We start from the raw sequence: 24,000 nt of genomic DNA, 5'->3' as shown, positions 1-24,000 counted from the left end.
AACAAAGGAGTGGCTCAAGAAGAAGCACATTAAGGTCCTGGAGTGGCCTAGCCAGTCTCCAGACCTTATTCCCATAGAAAAAATCTGTGGAGCCTCAAAACATTAATGACTTGGAGAAGATCTGCAAAGAGGAGTGGGACAAAATCCCTCCTGAGATGTGTGCAAACCTGGTGGCCAACTACAAGAAACGTCTGACCTCTGTGATTGCCAACAAGGGTTTTTCCACCAAGTACTAAGTCATGTTTTGCAGAGGGGTCAAATACTTATTTCCCTCATTAAAATGCAAATCAATTTATAACATTTTTGACATGCGTTTTTCTGGATTTTTTTGTTGTTATTCTGTCTCTCACTGTTCAAATAAACCTACCATTAAAATTATAGACTGATCATGTCTTTATCAGTGGGCAAATGTACGAAATCAGCAGGGGATCAAATACTTTTTTCCCTCACTGTATGTATTCACCCCCTTTGCTATGAAGCCCCTAAATAAGATCTGGTGCAACCAATTACCTTCAGAAGTAACATAATTAGTTAAATAAAGTCCACCTGTGTGCAATCTAAGTGTCACATGATCTGTCACATGATCTCAGTATATATACACCTGTTCTGAAAGGCCCCAGAGTCTGCAACACCACTAAGCAAGGGGCACCACCAAGCAAGCGGCACCCTGAAGACCAAGTAGCTCTCCAAACAGGTCAGGGACAAAGTTGTGGAGAAGTACAGATCAGGGTTGGGTTATAAATAATTATCTGAAACTTTGAACATTCCACAAAGCACCATTAAATCCATTATTAAAAAATTGAAAGAATATGGCACCACAACAAACCTGCCAAGAGAGGGCCGCCCACCAAAACATTAATCAGAGAGGCAACAAAGAGACCGAAGATAACCCTGAAGGAGCTGCAAAGCTCCAAAGTGGAGATTGGAGTATCTGTCCATAGGACCACTTTAAGCCGTACACTCCACAGAGCTGGGCTTTATTGAAGAGTCGCCAGAAAAAAGCCATTGCTTAAAGGAAAAAATAAGCAAACACGTTTGGTGTTCGCCAAAAGCCATGTGGGAGACTCCCCAAACATATGGAAAAAGGTACTCTGGTCAGATGAGACTAAAATTGCTTTTTGGCCATCAAGGAAAATGTCTGGTGCAAACCCAACACCTCTCATCACCCCGAGAACACCATCCCCACATGCTGTTGGGATGTTTTTCATCGGCAGGGACTGGGAAACTGGTCAGAATTGAAGGAATGATGTATGGCGCTAAATACAGGGAAATTATTGAGGGAAACCTGTTTCAGTCTTCCAGAGATTTGAGACTGGGACGGTGGTTCACCTTCCAGCAGGACAATGACCCTAAGCATACTGCTAAAGCAACACTCAAGTGGTTTAAGGGGAAACATTTAAATGTCTTGGAATGGCCTAGTCAAAGCCCAGACCTCAATCCAATTGAGAATCTGTGGTATGACCCATCCAACTTGAAGGAGCTGGAGCAGTTTTGCCTTGAAGAATGGGCAAAAATCCCAGTGGCTAGATGTGCCAACCTTATAGAGACATACCTCAAGAGACTTACAGCTGTAATTGCTGCAAATAGTTATGCACTCTCAAGTTTTCTGTTTTTTTGTCTTATTTCTTGTTTGTTTCACAATAAAAAATATTTTGCATCTTCAAAGTGGTAGGCATGTTGTGTAAATCAAATGATACAACCCCCCCCCCAAAAAAAAGCCATTTTAATTCCAGGTTGTAAGGCAACAAAATAGGAAAAATGCCAAGGGGGTGAATACTTTCGCAAGCCACTGTATGCCTTTTGAGGCTGCCTGCTAGGCTGCTACATTCAGCACATTAATGGGAATGGAATGATCCTGCACAGATGTCCACTATGTCAGATGTACACTATGTCAGATGTCCACTATGTCAGATGTACAGTATGTCAGATGTACACTATGTCAGATGTACAGTATGTCAGATGTACAGTTTGTCAGATGTACAGTTTGTCAGATGTACAGTTTGTCAGATGTACAGTTTGTCAGATGTACACTATGTCAGATGTACACTATGTCAGATGTACACTATGTCAGATGTACAGTATGTCAGATGTACAGTATGTCAGATGTACACTATGTCAGATGTACAGTATGTCAGATGTACACTATGTCAGATGTACACTATGTCAGATGTACAGTATGTCAGATGTACACTATGTCAGATGTACAGTATGTCAGATGTACACTATGTCAGATGTACACTATGTCAGATGTACAGTATGTCAGATGTACACTATGTCAGATGTACAGTATGTCAGATGTACACTATGTCAGATGTACAGTATGTTAGATGTACAGTTTGTCAGATGTACACTATGTCAGATGTACAGTATGTCAGATGTACAGTTTGTCAGATGTACACTATGTCAGATGTACACTATGTCAGATGTACAGTATGTCAGATGTACAGTTTGTCAGATGTACACTATGTCAGATGTACAGTATGTCAGATGTACACTATGTCAGATGTACACTATGTCAGATGTACAGTATGTCAGATGTACAGTATGTCAGATGTACACTATGTCAGATGTACAGTATGTCAGATGTACAGTTTGTCAGATGTACACTATGTCAGATGTACAGTATGTCAGATGTACACTATGTCAGATGTACACTATGTCAGATGTACAGTATGTCAGATGTACACTATGTCAGATGTACACTATGTCAGATGTACACTATGTCAGATGTACAGTATGTCAGATGTACACTATGTCAGATGTACAGTATGTCAGATGTACACTATGTCAGATATACACTATGTCAGATGTACAGTATGTCAGATGTACAGTATGTCAGATGTACACTATGTCAGATGTACAGTTTGTCAGATGTACAGTATGTCAGATGTACACTATGTCAGATGTACAGTTTGTCAGATGTACAGTATGTCAGATGTACACTATGTCAGATGTACAGTTTGTCAGATGTACAGTTTGTCAGATGTACAGTATGTCAGATGTACACTATGTCAGATGTACACTATGTCAGATGTACAGTTTGTCAGATGTACAGTTTGTCAGATGTACAGTTTGTCAGATGTCTCAGAATAGTCATTTTCTTTCTATCTCTCTCCATCTGTCCCTCTCTCCCCATCCTCTCAGAAGGATCCATCTCTTCTCCTCTCTCCCTCCATCCATTCTTTACCCATCCTCCTCTCCTCCCTGTCTGTCTGTCTGTCTCATCCAATCCATTATCATTAATGTTTCATTAAGACAAATATTAATATTCATGGCAGAGAATGATGTAATGATGTAACATTCCATCAGCGTAATATGGAATTCAGTCTTCTAAAACCATAGTCAGACTTGGATCCATGGCAAATTCCTGTTCTTGCAAATGCCTGTTCTTGATTCTTACGCTAAACTTACACCAAACTAAAACGTCCCATGATATTTTGATTTCAATTCATGGAAAAGTCAACATTTATCCATACAAATGTGCCAATCATGTCCATTTATCTATACGTCTACTAATGTCCAGCCAGCCTATAAACAAGTTGGTAGAGCTGTAAATAGAAACATAACGAATAGAACAGGCTTGGAACCTCTAATCCTGGCAATTTGACTGGTACATAGAACCAATACAACAGGCTTGGAACCGCTAACCCTGGCAATCTGACTGGTACATAGAACCAATAGAACAGGCTTGGAACCTCTAACCCTGGCAATCTGACTGGTACATAGAACCAATAGAACAGGCTTGGAACCTCTAACCCTGGCAATCTGACTGGTACATAGAACCAATAGAACAGGCTTGGAACCTCTAACCCTGGCAATCTGACTGGTACATAGAACCAATACAACAGGCTTGGAACCGCTAACCCTGGCAATCTGACTGGTACATAGAACCAATAGAACAGGCTTGGAACCTCTAACCCTGGCAATCTGACTGGTACATAGAACCAATAGAACAGGCTTGGAACCTCTAACCCTGGCAATCTGACTGGTACATAGAACCAATACAACAGGCTTGGAACCGCTAACCCTGGCAATCTGACTGGTACATATAATTATTAGAACTGGCTTGGAAACTCTAACCCTGGCAATCTGACTGGTACATATAATTATTAGAACTGGCTTGGAAACTCTAACCCTGGCAATCTGACTGGTACATAGAACCAATACAACAGGCTTGGAACCGCTAACCCTGGCAATCTGACTGGTACATAGAACCAATAGAACAGGCTTGGAACCTCTAACCCTGGCAATCTGACTGGTACATAGAACCAATAGAACAGGCTTGGAACCTCTAACCCTGGCAATCTGACTGGTACATAGAACCAATACAACAGGCTTGGAACCGCTAACCCTGGCAATCTGACTGGTACATATAATTATTAGAACTGGCTTGGAAACTCTAACCCTGGCAATCTGACTGGTACATATAATTATTAGAACTGGCTTGGAAACTCTAACCCTGGCAATCTGACTGGTACATAGAACCAATAGAACTGGCTTGGAAACTCTAACCCTGGCAATCTGACTGGTACATATAATTATTAGAACTGGCTTGGAAACTCTAACCCTGGCAATCTGACCAGTAAACTCATGGGTACACACACAATAGCTGCCAGGTTTTGTGATGCAATAATTTCCACATTAATGTAGAATGTTTATTCAAATGATGCTAACTGGTGTGACAATTATGCTAAATGATGTGGCTCACGCAATGGAATACATTTTGTGTAATGTCAGTTGAGTTGATTCAACAACTTACAGCAGAGATTGATGGGTACACCTCATGCTTTTACTTCCTGCTTTTACTTCCTGCTTCATTCTATTTCTGTGGAGGTGCATCTATGGACTATTGAGCAGACTGACAGACTAACTGGTAGAGGGGTATCTATGGACTATTGAGCAGACTGACAGACTAACTGGTAGAGGGGTATCTATGGACTATTGAGCAGACTGACAGACTAACTGGTAGAGGGGTATCTATGGACTATTGAGCAGACTGACTAACTGGTAGAGGGGTATCTATGGACTATTGAGCAGACTGACTAACTGGTAGAAGGGTATCTATGGACTATTGAGCAGACTGACAGACTAACTGGTAGAGGGGTATCTATGGACTATTGAGCAGACTGACTAACTGGTAGAGGGGTATCTATGGACTATTGAGCAGACTGACAGACTAACTGGTAGAGGGGTATCTATGGACTATTGAGCAGACTGACAGACTAACTGGTAGAGGGGTATCTATGGACTATTGAGCAGACTGACAGACTAACTGGTAGAGGGGTATCTATGGACTATTGAGCAGACTGACAGACTAACTGGTAGAGGGGTATCTATGGACTATTGAGCAGACTGACAGACTAACTGGTAGAGGGGTATCTATGGACTATTGAGCAGACTGACAGACTAACTGGTAGAGGGGTATCTATGGACTATTGAGCAGACTGACAGACTAACTGGTAGAGGGGTATCTATGGACTATTGAGCAGACTGACAGACTAACTGGTAGAGGGGTATCTATGGACTATTGAGCAGACTGACAGACTAACTGGTAGAGGGGTATCTATGGACTATTGAGCAGACTGACAGACTAACTGGTAGAGGGGTATCTATGGACTATTGAGCAGACTGACAGACTAACTGGTAGAGGGGTATCTATGGACTATTGAGCAGACTGACAGACTGGTAGAGGGGTATCTATGGACTATTGAGCAGACTGACAGACTAACTGGTAGAGGGGTATCTATGGACTATTGAGCAGACTGACAGACTAACTGGTAGAGGGGTATCTATGGACTATTGAGCAGACTGACAGAACTGGTAGAGGGGTATCTATGGACTATTGAGCAGACTGACAGACTAACTGTTAGAGGGGTATCTATGGACTATTGAGCAGACTGACAGACTAACTGGTAGAGGGGTATCTATGGACTATTGAGCAGACTGACAGACTAACTGGTAGAGGGGTATCTATGGACTATTGAGCAGACTGACAGACTAACTGGTAGAGGGGTATCTATGGACTATTGAGCAGACTGACTAACTGGTAGAGGGGTATCTATGGACTATTGAGCAGACTGACTAACTGGTAGAGGGGTATCTATGGACTATTGAGCAGACTGACTAACTGGTAGAGGGGTATCTATGGACTATTGAGCAGACTGACAGACTGGTAGAGGGGTATCTATGGACTATTGAGCAGACTGACAGACTAACTGGTAGAGGGGTATCTATGGACTATTGAGCAGACTGACTAACTGGTAGAGGGGTATCTATGGACTATTGAGCAGACTGACAGACTAACTGGTAGAGGGGTATCTATGGACTATTGAGCAGACTGACTAACTGGTAGAGGGGTATCTATGGACTATTGAGCAGACTGACAGACTGGTAGAGGGGTATCTATGGACTATTGAGCAGACTGACAGACTAACTGGTAGAGGGGTATCTATGGACTATTGAGCAGACTGACAGACTAACTGGTAGAGGGGTATCTATGGACTATTGAGCAGACTGACAGACTGGTAGAGGGGTATCTATGGACTATTGAGCAGACCGACTAACTGGTAGAGGGGTATCTATGGACTATTGAGCAGACTGACAGACTGGTAGAGGGGTATCTATGGACTATTGAGCAGACTGACAGACTGGTAGAGGGGTATCTATGGACTATTGAGCAGACTGACAGACTAACTGGTAGAGGGGTATCTATGGACTATTGAGCAGACTGACTAACTGGTAGAGGGGTATCTATGGACTATTGAGCAGACTGACAGACTAACTGGTAGAGGGGTATCTATGGACTATTGAGCAGACTGACAGACTGGTAGAGGGGTATCTATGGACTATTGAGCAGACTGACTAACTGGTAGAGGGGTATCTATGGACTATTGAGCAGACTGACAGACTAACTGGTAGAGGGGTATCTATGGACTATTGAGCAGACTGACAGACTAACTGGTAGAGGGGTATCTATGGACTATTGAGCAGACTGACAGACTAACTGGTAGAGGGGTATCTATGGACTATTGAGCAGACTGACAGACTAACTGGTAGAGGGGTATCTATGGACTATTGAGCAGACTGACTAACTGGTAGAGGGGTATCTATGGACTATTGAGCAGACTGACTAACTGGTAGAGGGGTATCTATGGACTATTGAGCAGACTGACACACAAACAAGTACGCACACACACACGCACTCACGCACACACACACACATCCATTATCAGCTCCACAGGTATAACCACACAGTGTAGAAGTCATGGGTAGCGCTGCGATCCGACTCTCAAACCTACTACTGATAATTGAGCTAGTCTGCAGGGAGGCTCCTGGGAAAGGGATTGTGTGTGACAAGCACACACACACACACACTCACATTTTCACACACACACACACACACACACACACACACACACACACAAACACGTGCACATACAGCAGAAGGTATGAACCCTTGCTCTCCTCAAGCAGCTGTCTCTCGGGTCTCTCTCTCGCTCAGGAGAGAACTCTCTCTCTGCTTATCAGAGCAACAAATTAGCTCTTTAGGCATAGAGCAACTGGATATGGGGAGGACTAATACACGAAACAGTAATATCTATGCACCAATGAACCATAACTAATACACCATAACTAATACACCATAACTAATACACCATAACTAATGCACCATAACTAATACACCATAACTAATACACCATAACTAATACACCATAACTAATGCACCATAACTAATACACCATAACTAATACACCATAACTAATGCACCATAACTAATACACCATAACTAATTAACCATAACTAATACACCATAACTAATATACCATAACTAATACACCATAACTAATGCACCATAACTAATACACCATAACTAATACACCATAACTAATACACCATAACTAATGCACCATAACTAATGAACCATAACTAATGAACCATAACTAATGCACCATAACTAATACACCATAACTAATGCACCATAACTAATGCACCTTAACTAATACACCATAACTAATGAACCATAACTAATACACCATAACTAATGCACCATAACTAATACACCATAACTAATACACCATAACTAATACACCATAACTAATGCACCATAACTAATGAACCATAACTAATACACCATAACTAATACACCATAATTAATGAACCATAACTAATACACCATAACTAATGCACCTTAACTAATACACCATAACTAATACACCATAACTAATACACCATAACTAACTAACACTGTGTGAGTATGTGTGTACACATCGTTGGTTCCAGACTTTTCCAAAGGGTTTGCATCCAGTGTGTTGTAGCAGATTTGAGCTACGTAAAGTAGCTTCTTCTCCCAGAAGTTTGCACGGGGTGTTGTGTTGTTATGAACATGTGGATTCATTTGACTTAACAAACACTGACAGGTTTAGAGGCAGAGAACAGGGGCGTGTTCGCTAAACACAACATTACCAACAACATGCAACGCAGTGCCTAAAAGAGAAACGGAGGGCTTTCACTAAACCCATTCAGAAGGTTTATTGGACACCGTGCCTAGGAGAGAACAGAGGTGCGTTCACTAAATACAGCAATACCAACACCGTGCAAGGCACAACATAGCAACACTGTGCCAAGGAGAGGAGTTAGAGGAGCCAAAGGAGGAAGAGACAGATGTCAGTTAACAAAAGCAGCACTGCACTGTGAGGGACAGTGTGTGAGGAAGGAGGAGAGGAGAGAATGTAATTATGGAGCGAGGAGCCAAGTTTATGTCTGAATGAAACACCTGGAGAATTATACAGGATTATACCGCTAATGTTCGCCTGTCTCTCCTCGGTATGGAGGTGTATGTGTGTGTGTGTGTGTGTGTGTGTGTGTGCATGTGTGGGTGCATGTGTGTGTGTGCGTGTATAGTATATGTGTGTATGCATATGTGTATGTGTGTGTTTGTGTCTGCTTGTAAGTGTGTGTGTTTGTGTGATTCTGTGTTGACGTGATTATATGGATTTAGAAATAGCCACATGGTCAGGAGTTCTTGCTGTCTCAAATCCTCTCCAATCCTAGAACGGACCAGTTTAAAGCCCTGTGAGAACGGACCATGTGATGAGGTGTGAATGAAGGAGTCGGGCGCAGGAGGTAAAACACCAAAGTCCAGAGTTTATTCCGTTTACATAAATAAAACGCACCCAGCGTCAAAACGAAACTATCACAAGGGAAATATTCCACCATGCCAAAACAAATGGAAGAGTAGCTCAACCGAGCTACTCGCTCTCACAATGAAACAATCCCTCACAAAGACAAGGGGAACAGAGGGAACACTTATACACATACTAATTAAGGGGAATGAGCACCAGGTGTGTGTGATTGACAAGACAAGACATGACAAGTGGAGTGATGAGAATGGGAGCGGCAGTAGCCGAAACCTGCCCGAACAAGGAGGGGAGGCAGACTCGGCGGAAGTCGTGACAGACCAGTTTAAAACCCTGAGAGAACAGACCAGTTTAGAACCCTGAGATAACAGACCAGTTTAAAACCCTGAGAGAACGGACCAGTTTAAACCAGTTTAAAACCCTGAGAGAACAGACCAGTTTAAAAATCCTGAGAGAACGGACCAGTTTAAAACCCTGAGAGAACAGACCAGTTTAAAACCCTGAGAGAACGGACCAGTTTAAACCAGTTTAAAACCCTGAGAGAACAGACCAGTTTAAAACCCTGAGCGAACAGACCAGTTTAAAACCCTGAGAGAACGGACCAGTTTAAACCAGTTTAAAACCCTGAGAGAACAGACCAGTTTAAAAATCCTGAGAGAACGGACCCGTTTAAAACCCTGAGAGAACAGACCAGTTTAAAAATCCTGAGAGAACGGACCAGTTTAAACCAGTTTAAAACCCTGAGAGAACAGACCAGTTTAAAACCCTGAGAAAACAGACCAGTTTAAAACCCTGAGAGAACAGACCAGTTTAAACCAGTTTTAAACGCTGAGAGAACAGACAGTAAATAGATACAGCTAGAACCGGTGGATCACGCTCTGACTCACCTTACGTGTGTGTGTGTGTGTGTGTGTGTGTGTTGTGTTATAACATGAGTGGGTGTGTCTCTGTTTTCAACAAGATATCACAAGCTAGGTTTCCATCCATTTAGTGACGATTGTCATGCAAATATAAAAAAAAAATATGCATACAGAAAATAGGCGCATTTTTCCACCAGTGGTGTGTTTTCACCAAACAGACTTTGTTGCAGATAAAAATCAGTGTGTGATGAAATAGGGCACACAAAATGAACTTTTTCACTTAAGATTTCATTCACCAAATCAAACATTTCAATGTGTTTTCATCACATTTTCAAACTCTACCGATTGTTTTGGCACAAAAGCTGTTGCGTTAAATAGCAAATATGCCTTCTCGGGCCTTGGCTCGCTAACCATGTTAGACCTGCCTGCTGAGAGACACCTTGGCTTGGTGGTGTTCTGTCTCAAGGTATATGGCCTATATTTGTATTGTGAAGTTGTATTGTGTTGTATTGTGTTGTATTGTATTGTAAAGTTGTATTGTATTGTATTGTAAAGTTGTGTTGTGTTGCATTGTATTGTGTTGTATTGTATTGTATTGTGTTGTATTGTATTGTATTGTGTTGTATTGTAAAGTTGTATTGTATTGTATTGTAAAGTTGTGTTGTGTTGCATTGTATTGTGTTGTATTGTATTGTATTGTGTTGTATTGTATTGCATTGTGTTGTATTGTATTGTAAAGTTGTATTGTATTGTATTGTAAAGTTGTGTTGTGTTGCATTGTATTGTATTGTGTTGTGTCTACGGCGGAGGAGGAGGTCGTCGGGTAAGCTTGGCGTCGGGTAAGCTTGGCTTTATACATAGCTTGGGCTTTGTCGAGTAAGGCTTAAACTATGTATTTAGATTGTAGTTAGGTATTGTAGGTAGGTATCGTGGGTTGTTGTATGTAATTATTGTAGGTTAGTATTGTATTCGGCTGTGCCGGGTGTAGCACGAAGCTAGCTAGCTAACCCACCACCTGGACTAGCTGGCGAGTAGCTATTAGCAACGGTATAGTTGTTTCACGCCTGAGAGTGCCTGTAATTAAGCCAGCTGGCTGCCTACAATAATTACATACAATAATTGCCTACCATTCAGCTGTTTTCTAACCTCATAGTCTGAACCGTTAACGTTAGGTAGCAAGTGGCTACTGTGCTTGAAATTTAGCTAGCTTGTTGCTACCTGGATAGCTACTAGTAAACAATAGCTGGAACGACCTAGCGAACAGACGCGAACTGGCTGAGTCAATTCAGTGGCTAGCTTTGCACTTGGCTAGCTAACAGTAGCTGCTAGGGGTAAGTCATAACTTACATTTGTGTTTTGTTTTTTACATATTGGTAGCCCGAGTCGTTCAAGGAATTCGGGACATGGGTGACTAGTTAACGTTAGCTTGGCTCTCTTTGTGTGTTCATGCCGTGAAAGGAGGGGTTCTTCTTTGTCTGAAAGCAATGGCTAGCTAGCTTGCTAACTATTCTAGCTAACTAACTGGCTGAATAAGTTGACGACGGACTCGCTCAAGCTGTCGGGACTAACCCACAACGTTAGACACGGACACGAACGATCTGCTTGCGTGTTGATACACTGGTGGTTTGTTGTGGCCGAGTATTGGCGCTAAACCGTGTTGTTGGAGTCCGGCATGCTAGCTGGCTGTGGCGTCTTATGACTAGGTGCCCGGACGATTTTCACGGAATAATACTGTACCTAGTTAGCTAGCTGAATAAACTAAGTTAGTCTATTCCTAGAAAACATTGAACCGCTGTAGTTTACAACAATTATAGTTTCTGAGGTGGAAGTTGGGAGAGTTATATTTGGGAGTTGTGGTGAGGGAGGCCCCGCTCTCTCCTTTCCCAGATGTTTAGTTCATTTCATTCCGATCTCCTCTGCATTATTGTAGCCATTTGCTGCAGCCTGTCAACTATGCCTCTGCCTATCCCTGTTCTCTCCTCTCCGCACAGGCTATACAAACGCCTCACACCGCGTGGCTGCTGCCTCTCTAACCTGGTGGTCCCTGCACGTACCACCCACGTGGAGTTCCAGGTCTCAGGCAGCCTCTGGAACTGCCGTTCTGCTGCCAACAAGGCAGAGTTCATCTCAGCCTATGCTACCCTCCAGTCCCTCGACTTCTTGGCGCTGACGGAAACATGGATTACCACTGAAAACACTGCTACTCCTACTGCTCTCTCCTCGTCTGACCATGTGTTCTCGCATACCCCGAGAGCATCTGGTCAGCGGGGTGGTGGCACAGGAATCCTCATCTCTCCCAAGTGGACATTCTCAATTTTTCCCCTGACCCATCTGTCTATCTCCTCATTTGAATTCCATGCTGTCACAGTCACTAGCCCATTTAAGCTTAATATCCTTGTCATCTATCGCCCTCCAGGTTCCCTTGGAGAGTTCATCAATGAGCTTGATGCCTTGATAAGTTCCTTTCCTGAGGATGGCTCACCCTCACAGTTCTGGGGGATTTCAACCTCCCTACGTCTACATTTGACTCATTTCTCTCTGCCTCCTTCTTTCCACTCCTCTCCTCTTTTGACCTCACCCTCTCACCGTCCCCCCCTACTCACAAGGCAGGCAATACGCTTGACCTCATCTTTACTAGATGCTGTTGTTCTACTAATCTCACTGCAACTCCAGTCCATGTCTCCGACCACTACTTTGTATCCTTTTCTCTCTCACTCTCCTCCAACACTACTCACTCTGCCCCTACACAGATGGTAATGCGCCGTCGCAACCTTCGCTCTCTCTCTCCCGCTACTCTCTCCTCTTCCATCCTATCATCTCTTCCCTCTGCTCAATCCTTCTCCCTCCAATCTCCTGATTCTGCCTCCTCAACCCTCCTCTCTTCCCTTTCTGCATCCTTTGACTCTCTATGTCCCCTATCCTCCCGGCCGGCTCGGTCCTCCCCTCCAGCTCCGTGGCTTGATGACTCATTGCGAGCTCACAGAACAGAGCTCTGGGCAGCTGAGCGGAAATGGAAGAAAACTAGACTCCCTGCGGACCTGGCATCTTTTCACTCCCTCCTCTCTACATTTTCTTCATCTGTTTCTGCTGCTAAGGCCACTTTCTACCACTCTAAATTCCAAGCATCTGCCTCTAACCCTAGGAAGCTCTTTGCCACATTCTCCTCCCTGCTGAATCCCCCCCTCTGTGGATGACTTCGTCAACCATTTTGAAAAGAAGGTTGACGACATCCGATCCTCGTTTGTTAAGTCAAATGACACTACTGGTCCTGCTCACACTGCCCTACCCTATGCTTTGACTTCTTTCTCCCCTCTCTCTCCAGATAAAATCTTGCGACTTGTGACGGCAGGCCGCCCAACAACCTGCCCGCTTGGCCCTATCCCCTCCTCTCTTCTCCAGACCATCTCTGGTGACCTTCTCCCTTACCTCACCTCGCTGATCAACTCATCCTTGACCGCTGGCTATGTCCCTTCCGTCTTCAAGAGAGCGAGAGTTGCACCCCTTCTCAAAAAAACCAACACTCGACCCCCTCTGATGTCAACAACTACAGACCAGTATCCCTTCTTTCTTTTCTCTCCAAAACTATTGAGCGTGCCGTCTTTAGCCAACTCTCTTGCTATCTCTCTCAGAATGACCTTCTTGATCCAAACCAGTCAGGTTTCAAGACTGGTCATTCAACTGAGACTGCTCTTCTCTGTGTCACGGAGGCTCTCCGCACTGCTAAAGCTAACTCTCTCTCCTCTGCTCTTGTCCTTCTAGACCTGTCTGCTGCCTTTGATACTGTGAACCATCAGATCCTCCTCTCCACCCTCTCCGAGCTGGGCATCTCCGGCGCGGCTCACTCTTGGATTGCGTCCTACCTGACCGGTCGCTCCTACCAAGTGGCGTGGCGAGAAGCTGTCTCCACACCACGTGCTCTCACCACTGGTGTCCCCCAGGGCTCAGTTCTAGGCCCTCTCCTATTCTCGCTATACACCAAGTCACATGGCTCTGTCATATCCTCACATGGCCTCTCCTATCATTGCTACGCAGACGACACACAACTAATCTTCTCCTTTCCCCCTTCTGATAACCAGGTGGCGAATCGCATCTCTGCATGTCTGGCAGACATATCAGTATGGATGACGGATCACCACCTCAAGTTGAACCTTGGCAAGACGGAGCTGCTCTTCCTCCCGGGGAAGGACTGCCTGTTCCATGATCTCCGTTGTGTCCTCCTCCCAGAGTGCGAAGAGCCTTGGCGTGACCCTGGACAACACCCTGTCGTTCTCCGCTAACATCAAGGCGGTGACCCGATCCTGTAGGTTCATGCTCTACAACATTCGGAGAGTACGACCCTGCCTTACACAGGAAGTGGCACAGGTCCTAATCCAGGCACTTGTCATCTCCCGTCTGGATTACTGCAACTCGCTGTTGGCTGGGCTCCTGCCTGTGCCATTAAACCCCCTACAACTCATCCAGAATGCTGCAGCCTGTCTGGTGTTCAACCTTCCCAAGTTCTCTCACGTCACCCCGCTCCTCCGCACACTCCACTGGCTTCCAGTTGAAGCTCGCATCTGCTACAAGACCATGGTGCTTGCCTACGGAGCTGTGAGGGGAACGGCACCTCCGTACCTTCAGGCTCTGATCAGTCCCTACACCCAAACGAGGGCTTTGCGTTCATCCACCTCTGGCCTGCTGGCTCCCCTACCTCTGCGGAAGCATAGTTCCCGCTCAGCCCAGTCAAAACTGTTCGCTGCTCTGGCACCCCAATGGTGGAACAAGCTCCCTCACGACGCCAGGACAGCGGAGTCACTCACCACCTTCCGGAGACATTTGAAACCCCACCTCTTTAAGGAATAACTGGGATAGGATAAAGTAATCCTTCTACCCCCCCCCCCTTACCCCAACCCACCCCCCCAAAAAAAAAAAAAAAAAAAAAAAAAAAACATTGTAAAGTGGTTATCCCACTGGCTATAAGGTGAATGCACCAATTTGTAAGTCGCTCTGGATAAGAGCGTCTGCTAAATGACGTAAATGTGCGCGCCTGCCAACAGCTCCCAGATACAGTGTGGGTAGGCTAGCCATGTAATCATGGATGCCAAAGGAAGCCAGGCTTCCCCAAAACATTTCCCAAGAAAAAACAAAAAAGAAAAAAAAAAATCTCAAATTAGTTATCTTTCGTCTCTTTGTGTTTCATAATTTTCCTTCAATTTTCAAGAGGCTGAATGTATCTCACCGGAGAAAGCATCCGAGCGAGCAAAACAGTGCCCCTCTGTCTTTGTATGTGTAGGCCATCCATCTGATGCTGTCTGGTCCAAAAGAGTATTACATTGTTGCCGTCCGTAGCATTGAATGCAAGGGATGCCAGCAAGCATTCGGCCTCCCTTGATAAAAAAAAAAGTATAAAATAATAACCAATCAGTGTTGAGCTAAACTGAGCGAGCTCAACTGTGAATGGTCCTGGCACACCAAAAAAAAAAAGTGTCAAGGGAAGCCAGTTTGGATTTGGCTTCATTCCAATCATATCACTTCGAGATGTTCATTGACAGAAACAACTTGAATTGTTGCATCTCGCTGTGTTGTTTTCCTTCGATGGCTAGCTAGCTAGCTAAAATTGTCCCTTTCCTAAATTAGCCATGGATGGAGATAGGGATTTGGACTTGTGGTTTTAGTTAATTCTCCGTACTGGCCAATGAATATAATGGTGATTCTGATCGAACCATAAATGTATACATTGAGGATAGAAGTTCAATATGTAGCTAGATGTAGAAGACCAATGTTAACTAGCTAACGTTGCCCATTAAAGAATGTTAGGCTAGCGAGCAAGCGTTTTAGTCAGGTAGCCTAGGACAACAAAAAATAAAAGCGTGTACTGTATGACAGAGTCATAGACCGTTACATCCACATGAAAGAGAGGAGGATGGCATTGGTGTTTCTCTACAAGTAGGGTGAGTCAACATTTTTCTACTTGCACGAACGTGCACGCACACACACGCACACGCACACAGAAATCAGAAAGGGGACAGGACGACTGCACTGTATTGAGGGGAGGATGGATGGGGCCATGTATCGCGAGATCTTGGCCAACAACCTCCTTCCCTCAGCAAGATCATTGAAGATGGGTCGTGGCTGGGTCTTCCAGCATGACAACGACCCGAAACACACAGCCAGGGCAACTAAGGAGTGGCTCCGTAAAAAGCATCTCAAGGTCCTGGAGTGGCCTAGCCAGTCTCCAGACCTGAACCCAATAGAAAATCTTTGGAGGGAGCTGAAAGTCCGTATTGCCCAGCGACAGCCCCCGAAACCTGACAGATCTGGAGAAGGTCTGTATGGAGGAGTGGGCAAAAATCCCTGCTGCAGTGGGATTTCTGTAATTGCAAACAAAGGTTTCTGTACCAAATATTAAGTTCTGCTTTTCTGATGTATCAAATACTTATGTCATGCAATAAAATGCAAATTAATTACTTAAAAATCATACAATGTGATTTTCTGGATTTTTGTTTTAGATTCCATCTCTCACAGTTGAAGTGTACCTATGATAAAAAATTACAGACCTCTACATGTTTTGTAAGTAGGAAAACCTGCAATTTCGACAGTGTATCAAATACTTGTTCTCCCCACTGTATATCACAGTCGCAAGGCATATGAACTAACAGGTTATAGAGCAAACAACGCAATTATCACAAAACAAAGGTTGTAATTTGGCTTTTTTTTTCCTGGCTTCCCCAGTGATTTTACCCACGCACCTGTAAAGTAGTCTACATGAAGAGATTATTATGGATAACTTTTGTCAAACGGCAGTCAAGCATCAATCATCATGTCACCCTCGATATTCCCTTGGAAAGGAGCATCAAGCTCATCACCTTGCACTTTCACCACCCTGTTAAGTTCATCATAACTTATTTCATCTGTAACCTAATAAACTGCATGCTTTCCCGAGTTGTAGTGGGAGGACCACACACAATATCATCGCGTGACTCCAAGTTACACTATCTACACAAAAGTATGTGGACTTCAAATAAGTGGATTCGGCTATTTCAGCCACACCAGTATATGACAGGTGTATAAAATTGAGCACGGCCCCAATGCAATCTCCATAGACAAACATTGGCAGTAGAATGGCCTTACTGAAGAGCTCAGTGACTTTCAACGTGGCACCGTCATAGGATGCCACCTTTCCAACAAGTCAGTTTGTCAAATTTCTACCCTGCTAGAGCTGCCCTGGTCATGTAACCAAAACTGGTCCAGGCACTTGTCATCTCCCGTCTGGACTACTGCAACTCGCTGTTGGCTGGGCTCCCTGCCTGTGCCATTAAACCCCTACAACTCATCCAGAATGCCGCAGCCCGTCTGGTGTTCAACCTTCCCAAGTTCTCTCACGTCACCCCCCTCCTCCGCACACTCCACTGGCTTCCAGTTGAAGCTCGCATCCGCTACAAGACCATGGTGCTTGCCTATGGAGCAGTGAGGGGAACGGCACCTCTGTACCTTCAGGCTCTGATCAGTCCCTACACCCAAACGAGGACATTGCGTTCATCCACCTCTGGCCTGCTGGCTCCCTTCCTCTGCGGAAGCACAGCTCCCGCTCAGCCCAGTCAAAACTGTTCGCTGCTCTGGCACCCCAATGGTGGAACAAGCTCCCCACGACGCCAGGACAGCGGAGTCACTCACCACCTTCCGGAGACATTTGAAACCCCACCTCTTTAAGGAATACCTGGGATAGGCTAAAGTATTTCTTCTAACCCCCCAAATTGTAAAGTGGTTATCCCACTGGCTATAGGGTGAACGCACCAATTTGTGAGTCGCTCTGGCTAAGAGCGTCTGCTAAATGACGTTAATGTGCCCTTGAGCAAGGCACTTAACCCTAATTGCTCCTGTAAGTCGCTCTGGTTAAGAGCGTCTGCTAAATGACTAAAATGTAAATGTAAAAATGTAAGTGCTGTTATTGTAAAGTGGAAACGTCTAGGAGCAACAACGGCTCAGCCGCGAAGTGGTAGGCCACACAAGCTCACAGAACGGGACCACCGAGTGCTGAAGCGCGTAGCATGTAAAAATCGTCTGTCCTCGGTTGCAACACTCACTACCGAGTTCCAAACTGCCTCTGGAAGCAACGTTAGCACAATAACTATTCGTCAGGAGCTTCATGAAATGGGTTTCCATGGCCGAGCAGCTGCACACAAGCCTAAGATCACCATGCGCAATGCCAAGCATCGGCTGGAGTGATGTAAAGCTCACCGCCATTGGACTCTGGAGCAGTGGAAACACGTTCTCTGGAGTGATGAATCACGCTTCACCATCTGGCAGTCCGACGGACGAATCTGGGTTTGGCGGATGACAAGAGAACGCTACCTGTCCAAATGCATAGTGCCAACTGTAAAGTTTGGTGGAGGAGGATTAATGATCTGGGGCTGTTTTTCATGGTTCAGGCTAGGCTAGTTCCAGTGAAGGGGAATCTTAACACTATAGCATTTTATACGGTTTGACTTTACTTGCATACAAACTGTGGATGGAAACGTGGTTAGTGTCTCACTCCGAAATCTGACGTTTTATGGATAAACTGTGATTTTTGACGGTTAAGTTTCAGGCATTAATTCCGAGCGGGTTAAGTTAAGGGCTATGGTTTGGGATAGTGGCTTTCTAGAGCACTGCAGACAGTGGTGGCAAAGTGGTTTAAACCGTGAGCTCTGGCGCCGGGCATCGCATGTTCAATCCCAGTACCTGGCACTTGTTTTTAATTCTTTTTTAGCGCCGAAGAAGTTATATACTGACGTCTTGGGGACCTGGACAATACGTAGAATATTGCAGTCTACCTTCAGTCTATCTTCAGTCTATCTTCAGTCTACCTTCAGTCTACCTTCAGTCTACATTCCGTCTACCTTCAGTCTATCTTCAGTCTACCTTCAGTCTATCTTCAGTCTACCTTCAGTCTATCTTCAGTCTATCTTCAGTCTACCTTCAGTCTACCTTCAGTCTACATTCCGTCTACCTTCAGTCTACCTTCAGTCTATCTTCAGTCTATCTTCAGTCTACCTTCAGTCTATCTTCAGTCTATCTTCAGTCTACCTTCAGTCTATCTTCAGTCTACCTTCAGTCTATCTTGAGTCTACCTTCAGTCTACCTTCAGTCTATCTTCAGTCTATCTTCATTCAACCTTCAGTCTACATTCCGTCTACCTTCAGTCAACCTTCAGTCTACCTTCAGTCAACCTTCAGTCTACCTTCAGTCTTTCTTTATTACTGCTCTTACCTTTCTTGTCTCCAAAGAACAGTGTCTGCTGTGCAGGGTTAGACCACTGGAGGGACGTTTGGTCATTGTACTCCACCCTGCAGGTCATGTTGGCCGTCCCCCCCTCTGTTACCGTCTGATTCTGGACCAGGGGGTGCTGCCCCGATGACCCTGGGGAGAGAGAGGAGACAGGGAGAGAAATGGGTAAATATAACAAAACATCATTTGTAGAGTAAGAGACATTTGGGTTTAGTATTGGGTAAACGTTTCCGCTATCAGAAGACAAAACACAGTTTTTTTTCAAATCTAAGAGAGCTGGTTGTAGTTTTGTGCCAACATCAAACCTTTTCAATGTTGAAGTTTTGATTTCTATATACAGTATGTGTATACAGTATACCCTGTGATTGCATAGAATGCTTATAATCCTATATATTGTAGCCTACATGATTTAGTGATCTACATGGTTTAGTGATCTACATGGTTTAGTGTTCTACATGGTTTAGTGATCTAAATAGTTTAGTGTTCTAAATAGTTTAGTGTTCTACATGGTTTAGTGATCTACATGGTTTAGTGATCTACATGGTTTAGTGATCTACATGAATTAGTGTTCTACATGGTTTAGTGTTCTATGTTGTCATGTGTCTTGTGTGTACCATTCATCAAGTTCCCTCTCAGGAAATAAAACATGAAGTTCCCTCTCAGGAAATACAACGTGAAGTTCCCTCTCAGGAAATGCAACGTGAAGTTCCCTCGCAGGAAATACAACGTGAAGTTCCCTCTCAGGAAATACAATGTGAAGTTCCCTCTCAGGAAATACAAGTTATTAGAATAGAGCAAGGTGTGAGAAAGAGAGAGAGAGAGAATTAGACCCACATTAGACCCCTATTAGTTTCATATTAGACCCCTATTAGATTCATATTAGACCCCTATTAGATTCATATTAGACTCCTATTAGATTCATATTAGACCCCTATTCGATTCATATTAGACCCCTATTAGATTCATATTAGACCCCTATTAGATTCATATTAGACCCCTATTAGATTCATATTAGACCCCTATTCGATTCATATTAGACCCCTATTCGATTCATATTAGACCCCTATTAGATTCATATTAGACCCCTATTAGATTCATATTAGACCCCTATTAGATTCATATTAGACCCCTATTTGATTCATATTAGACCCCTATTAGATTCATATTAGACCCCTATTAGATTCATATTAGACCCCTATTAGATTCATATTAGACCCCTATTAGATTCATATTAGACCCCTATTTGATTCATATTAGACCCCTATTAGATTCATATTAGACCCCTATTAGATTCATATTAGACCCCTATTAGAGCCCTATTAGATTCATATTAGAAATATGTATTAAAAGCTGACATTATAGAGGCAGAGAGGAGTTGGCATACCACTGAGGTATCAGAACACACACATTTTACATTTTACATGTGTAACATCCCTCTTATTTCCGCATATAGAGCAAAGCAGAGGAGATAGGTTGGATAAATCCTACTCTCCAGGAAGGAGGCTGAAAGGCCTAATTACTAGCCCAGGATTGAGCTCCCTGTGGGAGGTAAATTAGCTCCTCTCTGGGCCTCTCTAACTAGGAACCACCACTAAAGTCTCAGGATCTATCGGGGCTTACCGCTCACACACACACAGGGAGGGAGGGGGGAGGGAGGGGGAGGGAGAGAGAGAGAGAGAGGGACGGGGATGGAGAGAGGGAGGAGGGAGGGGGAGGGAAGGGGGAGGGGGGAGGGGGAGGGAGAGGGACGGGGAGGGAGAGAGGGAGAGAGGGAGGAGGGAGGAAGAGAGAGGGGAGGGGAGGGAGGGGGGAGGGAGGGGGGAGGGGGAAAGTTAGAACCAAACCCCCACTCCACGTCCACTGTACATAGACACAGCCTCAGCCTGCAAAGCAATGGTTATATGGCTAAACAGTAGAGCTGACCCCAGAGTAGACACCCCCTGCCTAATCCATCTCCTAACTGGGACTGGCCGGCATAACAGAAGCCCAGAGGCTTGACCCCTGACCTATACCCACTACCCAGGCCAAACACTTCCATGGTCTTAAACAGATTGGCATGACACACTCGACACGAGAGAGAAAGAGAGAGAGAGAGAGAGAGAGAGAGAGAGAGAAAGAGAGACAGAGAGAGAGAGAGAGAGAGAGAGAGAGAGAGAGAGAGAGAGAGAGAGAGAGAGAGAGAGAGAGAGAGAGAGAGAGAGAGAGAGAGAGAGACAGAGAGAGAGAGAGAGAGAGAGAGAGAGAGAGAGAGAGAGAGAGAGAGAGAGAGAGAGAAAGAGAGACAGAGAGAGAGAGAGAGAGAGAGAGCGAGAGAGAGAGAGAGAGAGAGAGAGAGAGAGAGAGAGAGAGAGAGAGAGAGAGAGAGAGAGAGAGAGAGAGAGAGAGAGAGAGAGAGAGAGAGACCCCCACTACCCAGGCCAAACGCTCCCATGGTCCTAAACAGATAGGTATGACTCACTCTATCAAAAGTTTTTTCTTCATCTATCTAAATGAGTCCCAGGTCCTGATCATACATCCTAGTGACGTCTATCACATCTCTCTAAAGAAACACTCGTCCATTACTGGCCACCCATGCACACAGTATGCCTGGACCCAGAATAGATACCTTCACTACAATCCAACTGGGCTGCCACCCAGAATAGATACCTTCACTACAATCCAACTGGGCTGCCACCCAGAATAGATACCTTCACTACAATCCAACTGGGCTGCCACCCAGAATAGATACCTTCACTACATCCAACTGGGCTGCCACCCAGAATAGATACCTTCACTACAATCCAACTGGGCTGCCACCCAGAATAGATACCTTCACTACAATCCAACTGGGCTGCCACCCAGAATAGATACCTTCACTACAATCCAACTGGGCTGCCACCCAGAATAGATACCTTCACTACAATCCAACTGGGCTGCCACCCAGAATAGATACCTTCACCAGGAGCAGGCACTCTCTGAAGCTAGAGACTCTCCATTTATTTTTTCTTCAGCTAGCTAACCATTTTCTTATTGATAGTTTTTCATTTTTTTTTGTCTTCATACTGCAATTCAGCTTTTAGCTGCAAACCATTAATAAACTCCTTGATATTTGGGACACAGCCACTGTGTTCCAATCTAAAGGCACACCGTTGTTTTCCCGAGCAGCTAAACTGTTTTCTATCCAACCCACTCTTCAGGGACCGTTCTCAAGGGTCAGCGTTCGCGCTAATAAAGCTTTAGCTCATTCAATTTCAATTTCCACTGACCTTTTTCCCAACAAACGGGGAACAACAACGTTACATCTCGTTAACCAACCATGCAACAACAATGACACAATCTGCAGTATTCATCTACAGGCTATCTGGTGGCACCATTTTGGACACAATTGAAGACAGCCTGAGATACTGTATGATAGTATATTGAATATAATGGAAACGTAATTGGTGTGATAAAATAAAATAATTGCACGCACGCACACACAAACACACACACACACACACACACACACACACACACAAACACACACACAAACACACACACACACACACAAACAGTATCTTTTTTTCCAGAAATCCTGGTTGGAATATTCCTGGAGTCAATCCAGAATCCTCCAACCAGAATTTCTAGGAAACCTGGGTATTATTTTGAGAAAGTTACTGGAATTATGCATCCCCTAACCGTACTGTTTTACAAACATTTTAGTATATTAGTATCTAGAATTATTTAGTCCTCTACCTTCCCACGTCAGAGTCATGATTACTCCAGGACAAGTACCCTCTGTTCCCTCTGAGTGTACACTTCCCAGGGCTGAAGTGTATACTTTTTGGACTGGAGCGTATACTTCTGAGTGAAGTGTGCTTGTAGGAGGGCCCTTAGACACACCATCTTATGCAATCAGCATAACCACACAAACACTACAATACACTCACCGTCTTAATGAACACTCGTGTTCACTTGAATGCAATTCATATCTGGTATCAGCTACACGCTTGTTTTCTGCAGTGCCATGTCGAAAACTAAAGTCCATTTCCAGGGATATATCCTGCTGCCCCAAATAAAAATATATAAATCCAACACTGAAAGGATCAGTTAAATAATGCCTGGACATGGCATTACCCAATACAAGTCCAACAACACATATGTCCTGGTATGGGTCCCAAATGGCACCCTATTCACTCCTAGTGCACTATTTCTGACCAGTGCACATAAGTCTCTGTTCAAAAGTGATGCACCATATAGGGAATAGTGTACCATTTGGCAATCACAGATTTTACACCAGGTACCCAGGCCTGCAAGCCGATGTCAGAAATGACTATATATATATATATATATATATATATATATATATATATATATATATATATATATATATATATTTTTTTACAGTTGATTCAGGCTGGCTAGCTAAGGCCTGAATCTGCAGTCACACATAGACCAACGAGTAGAGATCACTTCCATTGAGTCACATGGGAAGTTAATAGAAATTACCGTTTATGATGTGCTATGTCTCTCTCCCTCTCTCTTCCCCCCTCTCGTCCCCCCTCTCTTCCCCCCTCTCTTCTCCCTCTCTTCCCCCCCTCTCTCTCCCCCTCTCTTCTCCCTCTCTCTTCTCCCTCTCTCTTCCCCCCTCTCTTCCCCCTCTCTTCTCCCTCTCTCTTCCCCCTCTCTTCCCCCTCTCTTCTCCCTCTCTCTTCCCCCTCTCTTCTCCCTCTCTCTTCTCCCTCTCTCTTCCCCCTCTCTTCCCCCTCTCTTCTCCCTCTCTCTTCCCCCTCTCTTCT

General features: G+C 44.4%; 1 protein-coding gene across 2 annotated transcripts in view; it reads right to left on the bottom strand.

Annotated features, from left to right (window-relative positions):
• LOC121542039 (cell adhesion molecule 2) overlaps positions 1-24,000 on the bottom strand; it is a 659,771-nt gene that overhangs the window by 165,070 nt on the left and 470,701 nt on the right. For both annotated transcript variants that reach the window (XM_041851466.1, XM_041851467.1), the window contains one exon: positions 19,226-19,375. In XM_041851466.1, the coding sequence (XP_041707400.1) occupies positions 19,226-19,375 (150 nt within the window). The remainder of the gene's footprint in view (positions 1-19,225; positions 19,376-24,000) is intronic.

Source organism: Coregonus clupeaformis, chromosome 27, assembly GCF_020615455.1.
Source record: "Coregonus clupeaformis isolate EN_2021a chromosome 27, ASM2061545v1, whole genome shotgun sequence".
NCBI classification, from domain to species: domain Eukaryota; kingdom Metazoa; phylum Chordata; class Actinopteri; order Salmoniformes; family Salmonidae; genus Coregonus; species Coregonus clupeaformis.
Note: the sequence above shows the minus strand (reverse complement) of the source record. Positions and strands in the feature narration are given on the sequence as shown.